Source organism: Chenopodium album, chromosome 20 (genome assembly GCF_948465745.1).
Source record: "Chenopodium album chromosome 20, dcCheAlbu1.1, whole genome shotgun sequence".
Classification (NCBI taxonomy): Eukaryota; Viridiplantae; Streptophyta; class Magnoliopsida; order Caryophyllales; family Amaranthaceae; genus Chenopodium; species Chenopodium album.
The window spans coordinates 5,171,649-5,181,795 of NC_137853.1; the positions used below are offsets into that span (position 1 = coordinate 5,171,649).

The 10,147-nt window shown below is 32.1% G+C and overlaps 2 protein-coding genes and 1 non-coding gene across 3 annotated transcripts; all 3 read left to right on the forward strand.

The window, feature by feature from the left end:
• The first annotated feature begins 1,270 nt into the window (after positions 1 to 1,270).
• LOC145598831 (DCD domain-containing protein NRP-B-like) lies at positions 1,271 to 4,198 on the forward strand. Its single transcript, XM_081655225.1, has 5 exons — positions 1,271 to 2,100; positions 2,865 to 2,965; positions 3,152 to 3,235; positions 3,454 to 3,564; positions 3,684 to 4,198. Exons 1-5 carry the CDS (start codon positions 1,389 to 1,391, stop codon positions 3,723 to 3,725), a joined length of 1,050 nt encoding a protein of 349 aa, XP_081511351.1. The 5' UTR covers positions 1,271 to 1,388; the 3' UTR covers positions 3,726 to 4,198.
• Positions 4,199 to 6,704: 2,506 nt separating this feature from the next.
• TRNAC-GCA (transfer RNA cysteine (anticodon GCA)) lies at positions 6,705 to 6,776 on the forward strand. The gene has a single exon. It is a non-coding gene; the product is annotated as a tRNA-Cys (tRNA).
• A 1,525-nt stretch (positions 6,777 to 8,301) lies between these two features.
• LOC145599502 (uncharacterized) lies at positions 8,302 to 8,887 on the forward strand. The gene has a single exon (XM_081655868.1). The coding sequence runs from the start codon at positions 8,315 to 8,317 to the stop codon at positions 8,795 to 8,797; it is 483 nt and encodes a 160-aa protein (XP_081511994.1). The 5' UTR covers positions 8,302 to 8,314; the 3' UTR covers positions 8,798 to 8,887.
• The last annotated feature ends 1,260 nt before the right edge of the window (positions 8,888 to 10,147 follow it).

A 10,147-nucleotide genomic window follows, 5' to 3' on the forward strand; every position in this document is an offset into this window, starting at 1 on the left:
AAAAAGACCCATGTTCAAATTCTAGCCCTTAATCCACCCCACTTAACAAAAACCAACTTTTGAAACCAACCCACTCATGCACACCATAAGCCCATCACTAATCACAATTACCCACCACATCTTTATCCCTAACTACACTCACTAAAAATCACCCACATCATCAAAATCACTCACTAAAATTCACCCACATCATCAAAATCACATGAATACAATCACAATCAATGTAATATGTACCCCATGATTCCAAAACCCATGACACAACTCAACCAATAGAATTGCACCATTAGTCTACTTATTAACAAATACCAACAACCTTATTATTTGTCACACTCATACACTTGTCACTTGCCCCTTTTATTTATTTATTTATTATCTCAATTTACTACACTTTGCTCTCCTTAGCAACTAAGCAAAATATCCATTTTTTACGTTAAAAAGTATCTTCTCCAAATGTGAACTCACCGAACATCCTAGAAATATTAGGACATTCCTATGACTTTTTCCAATTATACTTTCTTCTAGATGCTTTCTTTCATTTTCTTATCTTTCTTAATTTTACGCGTTTATTTTGCCGACGCTAGTCTCCTATTCGCTCACCTAAACCCACTCTTAAAAATTTAATTATAGAGTATTCTATTTAACAAAATTAATTTGTGTGACTTGAAAAATTCTTGTAATAATTTAAATTCTAACTTCGTTTTATATTTTGTATGAGTGTAGGAAGATTAGACACGTTTTTTACTCACACTTTATGTTTTATATCACGAGTACCCGTTTAATGATCTACTGTATAAAGTACGGAGTACAAAGTATCAATTTTTTTTTTTTTTTTTTACTTGTGACATTTTGACAAAAGACTATTTAGATAAGACTATAATAGGGTTTCAAAAAAAAAAAAAAAAAAGATAAGACTATAATAAATTATTTAGATAAGACCGTAATAAATTAGCAATAACTAAACATAATGATGTGTAAATTTTTATTAATTACTGACTATATTTTTAAGATTTGAAATTTACTTTATCCAATATATTTAAAGCTTATACTTAAACCATAAGACTAATTGACCATGTACATTCACTCTAAAACATAAAAAATGTACAGTAAATTATACGAGTACTCCTTAAAATTCTCGTGTAACTCTCCTTTTCTTTTGTACAGTATCATTACCTTTGACAACTTAACACGTTATCTCACTGATTTTCCTTGAACTTTCCTCAAAAAACAACTTTTTCACTCTCTATATATAATCCCCTTTTCCATCTTCCCCCATTTCTTAACTCTCTCTCTTAAATCACACACCAAAAAAACAAAGAAAAACCCATAATTTTACTTTCAAAATTTTTAATTAACCCCTTTAATTTTCTCAGAGACATTTCGTCGAACACATGGAGAGCAATAATCAACAATCATTCTTTCAATTCAGCGATGAACTTCGCGTTCACACCTCAAATTTAGCCAATCTTTCTCTCAACGATTCAATCTGGAGCGTCAATTCTTACCCCACTAAGAAAACAGAGGATCGCCGGAATTTCGATATTCGGGTCGGCGGAAATCTCGAGCCCAACAACAAGCCCAAGGGTAATTTCGTCAATAACAACAACACCCCTCTTCCTAACAACTCCGATTTCAACTCCTTCAACGATGGTTGGAAGGTCGGGTCGGGTTTCGGGTCAGGTATCAATCTCAACGGCGGGTTCAACAAAGGGATTTACTCAAAGGGTAGTATTGGAAATATCAACAATCAGAATGATCAATTTTTGAGGAATTTCAATGTTAATGTTAATAATAATAACAATAACATTAACAATAATGTTATTAACAACAATAATAATGTTGGATTAAAGGGGCAGAAGAATGTGTCATTGAAAGGGGATGATATTATTGGAGGAGGAAAAGGGAAGAAGAATAAAGAGGTAAAAAAGGAGAATAACAATAAGGACAGTAACAGTAATAATGGTGACAGTAAAAGTGGGGTTGATAAGAGGTTTAAGACTTTACCTCCTTCTGAAGCACTTCCAAGGAATGAAACTGTTGGTGGTTATATCTTTGTTTGCAATAATGATACTATGGAGGAAAATCTCAAGAGACATCTTTTTGGTATGTTAATCTTATCCCATCTTATGTTTTTCCTTTTCGATTATTACATCTCGTAGTTGTTAAGTCCATGCGTTGTTTGGTTGTTTATATTACTCGGGTTTATAACATGTAACATGTTATTGGTACCATGGTACATGACAAATTTTGATTTAGGTCTGGTCAATTGTGGGATTATTGATTTCAATTACTTTGATTTTAATTGTATTTTGTATGGTATATGATTTTAATTGTATTAGGTATTTAGGTTAATTTATATTAGAAGCATGTGATATTTCAGATAGGAATTATGTGACTTATATGGTACATGACATGTGTTTATGCAATTGTTATATTACACGGAGTATGTAACACGAAACGCTTTTGGTTTCTATGCTTCCTATATTATATTTTGAATTTGATTATATAAGTTTATGTATGATGATGCTAGTTAAATTTGAGTAATTGTGTTTGATTATTGACAATTCGTTAATCGTTATTGATAAGAGCATGCTTATAAATCGACAAATATGATGTTTTAGTTCTATAATTAATCAATTATTAAGGGTAGTTCATACTTGCAAAGTTGCAAATGAGATTAGATCATGCTTAAAATCGGATATGTTGTTGAAGGGTTGATTTTAATATGTTGATATGTTGTTTTCAATTAATTTTATGTAGTTTTAGTTATGCATATAATATGGTTAGAAGGTGGTAGTATATGATTCTTAATCTATGAAGTGGTTGGAAATGGGCAAGATGATCATGTGTTTTGATTACTTTTACAGGTTTGCCGCCACGTTACCGCGATTCGGTGAGGCAGATAACTCCAGGGCTACCCCTCTTTCTGTACAACTACTCTACCCATCAGCTTCATGGTATATATGAGGTGAGTCATACTTTCAATTACTTTACTCAGTGTTGTGTAGTTAGTTATGACTTGTATGTTACTCATAATTTAGGTTAGCTAAATTTTAGGAAGGAAAATGACTTTTGATTTACCAGTTTTTCATCTACTTGATTGTGATTAGGTAGTGGAAAATGAGAGCTAATGATGATGTATTTTTGTGTACAGGCTGCTAGTTTTGGAGGGACTAACATTGATCCATCTGCCTGGGAGGACAAAAAGAACCCTGGCGAATCTCGGTTTCCTGCTCAGGTAGATTACAGTTTATGTCTTTTCGCTTATACTTCAGTTAGTTTGAAGCATACTGGGTTACTTGTTATCCGATTCAAGTGTCTAGAATCTAGATGAAAGATTATATTATGAAGTATGACAGTTAGGTGCGAGTATGTGTGTATTGATGAGTTTTGACTAAGATAGTACTGGTGTTCTGTGATTTTGTTTGTGTACTTATTGTCTAAATTTACTTGTAGGTGAGAGTTCAATCTAGGAAACTTTGTGTTCCTTTGGATGAGGATGCTTTCAGGCCAATCCTTCATCACTATGACGGTCCCAAGTTCCGCCTTGAGTTAAGCGTGCCAGAGGTAAATACTGAATATCCATCAAACATGATAGGTGTTTGCATAGTGCACTTATCTTAGCTATGTAACCTGAAACTACTGAGGTCTTATTAAGCTGACATCCTTATGCTTTGTGTTTGCAGGCTCTTTCCCTTCTGGATATTTTTGATGAGACTAAGGCTTGAGAATACACAACCCTTGTTCAGGGGCGTCTATACAGCACACATCATACAATTCTACAAAGTATTAGTGACTGAACTAAGTAGACAGATAGTAATACGGTGTGGTGAGTATGAAGACCGAAGGACACATACTATCAGACAGAAAGTTTGTTTATATATATACTTGTAGTATATGGTTAACGACTGTGACATATGTTTTGTAAAATTGGCGTAGATATGTCACTGGGTTCTTTTGCCTGTATGACTTCCTATTTATGAAAATAAGTACGAAGTATATGAATGATGATACAAACTGCTGCGAATAATGATTTTCATGAAGCCTGGCTTACCACAAAGTGGGTGGTGCTGGTGCTGTTATTGTACTAACCTATCTATAAGTGGAATTTAATGGTTTGTACTCATTATGAGTGATATATGGTATATGCTGTTTTAAAGCTAAATGATTAGTCTATCTTTAATCTTAATGTTGTTCTTCAGTACGAGTATAAAATTGGAGTACAGGTGAAAAGCGAAGAGATTCTTTTCGTGAGGATATGTACTTGTGTAGATCTACTTTTACAATTGGTGATTGAATTGAATTTGAAGCTATGGAGGTACTTTGTACATATTTTAGTGGTTTGATATATGGGATAGGGATAAGATGAAAGAATAAGGATTTAAAAATGGCGAGGGAGAGGATAAGGATAGATATATTAGAAATGGCGAGTTGACTAGGCATGCGTGTACAATGACTTTTTCCTTGGAAATAAGATAGAAATAATAGTTAAATTAATATTAACTCTTTTTACTTTCGATAATTTGATCCTTCTTTGGTAGAATAAGAAGGGTTTCTAATGGTTGGGTTTGGACATGGGCATCATATGCATATGACTCCCTATAGCCCTCATTCCATTATATCGGTCTCTTAAATTTCAAAATAAGCTATCCCTTTGTTAAGTGATGTAGAGATGCTTCTATTTTCCTTATGAGTTATAGTCATTATTGCTATTTATTTTGTGTAAATTGAAAGTAAAGGTTTGTTGTTGTACCAACTATATCTAAGTGAAGAAATAAGTTGTATTAACGCATTTGAAAGAGTAGTTAGGAATTATGATAAGATAGGGGTTTACCACAATGCATAGCTTAACATAATATATAGTCAATGTTAACCACTATGTGGGTTGAAGTTGAACAATCAATTGTCAATTGTTTATTAAATGGAACTCTTCAATTTTACGCTGCAACTTATTCAATTCTTGAGGGACATATTCAAACTTTGATTATTTCATAATTTGGACTATTATCCATGATTTTATTGCTTTCTACTAAATATCTACTAATCATAGTCTACGGAAAAGGACATGATTGTTTTAAAGAAAATCCATTGCAATCTTAGGACATCGACTAGCCAAACTTGGTTTATTTAAAACTATGGGAGTATGGGACTAATCTTTTCTTCAATATGCATTTTCATAATCACTGAATAAGAGTATACTATAAATTTAAGGAAGATAATTTTAGTCGAAGTTAACTTATAAACGTCAAATTCTCAAACTCAATAAGTTTAGTTGAACTTGAGATTTTAATTGAGCTCATAATTAAATCTATTAATGCTTAGTTATCCAAAATTTGATGTGCTTGATTTCAGTTTGTTTATTATTAAAATTGTTACGTGATACGGAGTATATGCTAACTATATTAAGTTGGCAAGTCTTGCCAATCAATCAAATATATATATATTAAAACTCATGGCAAGGGTTGTAATCTTGCCATGTGTCGTCAATCTTGCCACGTGTCACCATGTCACCTACATTAATTACTAATATTTTCTCACAAATATTTACTATTTATTAGCATTAATCTTTGAACCCATAAGCCATAAGCTTTATATTCATTAAAATTGAACTTTGATCATCACTCCAATGATACATCTTATATGATAATAAAGTTGTATTAAAAAGAGTTATTTATGTTCATAAATTCTAAAATTATAATTGTGAACTTATATGTGGATATTTTAACAATAATATGATTACAAATTTGTAAAAATAAAAATGATTACAAATTTATTTTTGTTTCTTTCAGTTACTCAACCATAATTCATATAGGTGTTAATTAAAATATGTAACCCAAAAATGCAAAACAATTTTACAAGTTTATTTTTTCTTTTTACCACAAAATATATTTACTCAAAAGAATTTATTATGACAGCTGATTAATAAAAAAAAAATCCCTTTAACAATTAAAACAAACTGATACAATATAATTCCTCCGTTTTCTAACACACCCTTTTCCACGGTATTTAAGAAAATTGGGTCTCATGTGATCTAAAACACTTAAAATGGAGGAGAAAGATTGTTAAGAGTATTATTTAGTGGACCATGAGATTATAATAAGAGTTATAGTACAAATTTTGACATAAAATACTTTCCAATTATAGTTTGTTGCAACTATTGTGACAATTCCATTTTAGGAAAGTTTTGCAACTATAAAGAAACGAAAAAAGTAACATTTTGACTACTGCATTAAATAATGAATTTTGATGTTCAATTATATTTACAAAATTTAACAAATGATATTATTTTTATAAAACCACCAATATATTTCACTTTATTTTGTTATAATTTTTAATATACAAACAATGACCCGAGGTATCGCCCGGGCCAAAAACTAATTGAGCTTGTAAAAGGCAAATAAATTTTTTGTCCTTGAACACAAATATGACATACGTACGATGTAAATATGTTAGTGTAGGAATATCTATATTTGTAGTGTATCTAAACTCCGAAACATTTTTAAATTATGCATAAGTGTTTTTTCCCCTTCAATTCCAGCTATTGTTATGATTTTCTTATAATTAAATTAAGAGATATGATTAATTTTTAAAGGACTCAGCTTTCAAGGAATCTTTTAGATGTGGTGAAAAATAAAAGTAACGGCAATTATTAAGTTTAACCTCAGTAATAAGTTTATATAATATTTTGAGTTAAATTAGTAACACAAGGGTCCATAGCTCAGTGGTAGAGCATTTGACTGCAGATCAAGAGGTCACCGGTTCGAACCCGGTTGGGCCCTTATTTTTTCAAAATTAAACAATTTTAAATTACTTTTTTTTTTTTGCAAATTCTAAGCTAATCGTACGTATCAGTTTTCCTATTTCAATTGTAAATTATTTTACAAAATTAATAAAACATCAAAGCTCACTGAAATTTCCAGTCAAAAAATTAATATCAATGAAATTAAATAATTTTATGAAAAATTGATAATGGTCAAATTACACAAATCCTTAGTTGTCTACTTGTCTAGTTGTCTTAGTTAAATATTGAGTTAGGTGTTAATACTAGTTTTTCTACCAAAACACCCATCTAAACCCGAGAAGTACAAAATTAAATTGAATATCCCAAAATTTCAGCATTTTTTTTTTAAAATCACCCATCTTATTAAAAAAAAAAAAAGGTGTATACCGTGTAACATTTAGAGATTATTTTGGAGTTCACCACTTTCCTTCTTTATTCATAATTTCATTTCAATAAAGCAACTATACAATATACGTCGAATATGACAATATCCTATGGATACGGGTTTTAAAAAAAAAACATTCCGCTTAATCAACATTATTTTTGTATACCCTCTATTCTCGACAAAAACACTAATTTTTATTCTTAAGAGTCATATATACAACCATCGCCTGACCATTGAAACTTTCTTGATTTATATTTTCACATCAATCAATCAATAACAATATACTAAAAGACACACCAGCAATGACAAGTGTCATGTCTTGGTGTGTCCTTAGTATTTTTTTTTTAAAATTTAATATAATTAGAAAAGATTTATTTAAGAAAGTTGTTTAAAAGAAAAGTTTTTTTTTTGTCAACCAAATAAACAAGCAATAAAATTTACCTTTCTTATGTTATTGCGCAATTAAGTACGGATTAATAAGGAAAATAATAATCTTTTTACATAAGATATAATTATGGCAGAGTATAATTTATACTATAAAGATATTAACTTTTTATTTTGTATGTCATAAGTTATTTTATAAAAAGAAAACATGGAGTAATTAAAATAACCGTGCATGACACGAGACCTAACCTAGTTCACAGATAAAACAAACCCCTACATTAAAACAACCAAAAAAATTACTGTACTAATTTTTGATTAGAAAAATTAGTTACGTGGGCAAATAAAGTAGTCCCTAATAATCATAATTAAGTATTGAAAGTACTAGGTTCCAAGCATAAAGTAATTTCGTGCACATCCCAAGGATAAAGTTGTAAATATAGCATAGGTGAAGTTAAACTACCTTCCTCTGTTCATCTGTCCCCTACAACGGTCGATACTTGCATTAATTTTAATTTTAAATTAGCGCCGCACTTATTTTCAAATTAATTTTGACTCCCTAATCCTCCAACATCTACCCTCAATTTTCTCTTTCCCGTGACTCCCAATTTGCAATTTCCTATTTTTCATCCTTTATATAAATGCCACCCTCTTTTTCTTCCATTTATCAACTTATAACCATAAAAAATCCAAAAAATTAGAAAATGGGTAATTGTTCTTTAAGAAGTTCATCATCAACATGTAACAAAACTCACACCACTTTCCGAATAATGACGGATTCGGGTCGGGTTATCGAAATCGATGGTCCGAAACTAGCTCAAGAAGTGCTCGATGATTTCCCGGGTTACGGAATCTATCAAAAGGGTCACCTAACATTGCCATTGTTCGAAGATGAGCTTCTTATTAATGGTCAAGTTTATTATCTACTACCATTTGGGGTGTCTAGTAGTAAGAGTTTATCCGAAACGGTGTCGTCGAGTGAGTCTACGAGCTTCAGGAAGGATCAAAACGCTGCGTTTGAGGTTTTGCCTTCGAAAGGAAATGGTGTTTGGCGGGTAAAAATGGCGATTGATAGTAAAGAGTTGGAGGAAATGATGTCGGGGAATAATGCAGAAGCCTTGATTCAAATGATGAGATCGGCTGCGAAGTCGTCGGAGAAATCGCCGGAGAGGAGTTTAAGGCGGCGATCGATGGCGTTGATTGCGGCGGGTTTTAAAAGTCCGGTGACTCCCCGGAGGCTTACTGCTTGTTGACGATGCTCTGTTTTTTTTGTAATAAAATATTTTTATTTTATGTTATGGAGGTTTTAATTTTGTGGGTCATATTGGACTCACTTTAAAGGTTGTGTGTAATAATTTACTCCCTCCATCCCTAAATTACATTTCTCTTTCTAGCATTTATTCCTCACATAATAGAAAGAAAGAGGAATGTAATTTAGGGACGGAGGGAGTACTAATTATGTACGAATTAGTTTGAAGAAAAACTATTCAATGGCTACACTAAAAAAGAGTAAAAGTGTAAAACACACAACAACTCCTTAAACTTAGGTAAAAGTTGCAAATCACTCCTTAAACTTTCAATAGTTGCAAATCACTCACTATAATAATTTTTTACCTACAATAACAGGTAGTTACATGAACTCCCTAAACTTTATGACATAAAAATCAGAACTCTTTAAACTTTCTGACATAAAATAAAATCAAGAACTCCCTAAAATATTAAGAGAGCTAATAATTAATGTCATAATTAGACATGAACACCACCACCACCCACCCACCCACCCACCCACCCTAATATGCAGCAACCACACGGCCCGCAACCACCCAAAAACCGACCAATCGCAACCTTGTAATCAGCCTCAACCAAACCCAAAACCGACCAACAACCTCTACCAAACCCAAAACCTGCAACCTCGTAAACAACCTCCACCAAACCCAAAACTCGTAAACCCCCAAACTACCTCCACAAAAAAAAAAAAAAAAAGAAAAAAAAAACCCAACAATCTACATCAAAAACACCACCACCGTGAACCATACATACCCATCCCATATCCGCCACAAACAACAACCAACAATCTTAAAATATGAACAAAAAAGATTAATATGACAAATTAATACCTTCGCATCATCCCTTGGGATTTTATTTGGCCAAGTTTGACCATGAAAACTAAACTCTAGATCTAGAGTTTTTATGGTCAAATTTGGCTATTAAAACCTCAAGAGCTTTAGTGGATATGATGAAATTAAAAAAGAGAAGAGAGAGAAAAGGGATTTGTCAAATTAGAGAAGATGATTAGTGTAAATGATTTTCTGTGTGTTGTATTACGGTATTCACAATAGTTATATACAACCTAGGAGAAGAGATTCGGGCTTAACATTGGCCCATTAGCGAAATATAATACAAGGTCTAACACCCCCCTTAAGTTGGAGCATGCATATCACAAAATGCCCAACTTGCCAAGTAAGTATAAGAACTGGGACTTGCCCAACGCCTTAGTAAAAATATCCGCTAGTTGATCTGTGGTCTGCACATATGACGGACTAATAATCCCATCCTGAATTGCGTCCCGGACATAATGACAATCAACCTCAATGTGCTTAGTT

Coding starts and splice junctions, on each gene's coding strand:
- LOC145598831 (XM_081655225.1), top strand. CDS start 1,389: ATGGAGAGCAATAATCAACAATCATTCTTTCAATTCAGCGATGAACTT. Junction 2,966..3,151: donor AGCTTCATGGTATATATGAG/GTGAGTCATACT, acceptor TTTTGTGTACAG/GCTGCTAGTTTTGGAGGGAC. Junction 3,565..3,683: donor TTGAGTTAAGCGTGCCAGAG/GTAAATACTGAA, acceptor TTGTGTTTGCAG/GCTCTTTCCCTTCTGGATAT.
- LOC145599502 (XM_081655868.1), top strand. CDS start 8,315: ATGACGGATTCGGGTCGGGTTATCGAAATCGATGGTCCGAAACTAGCT.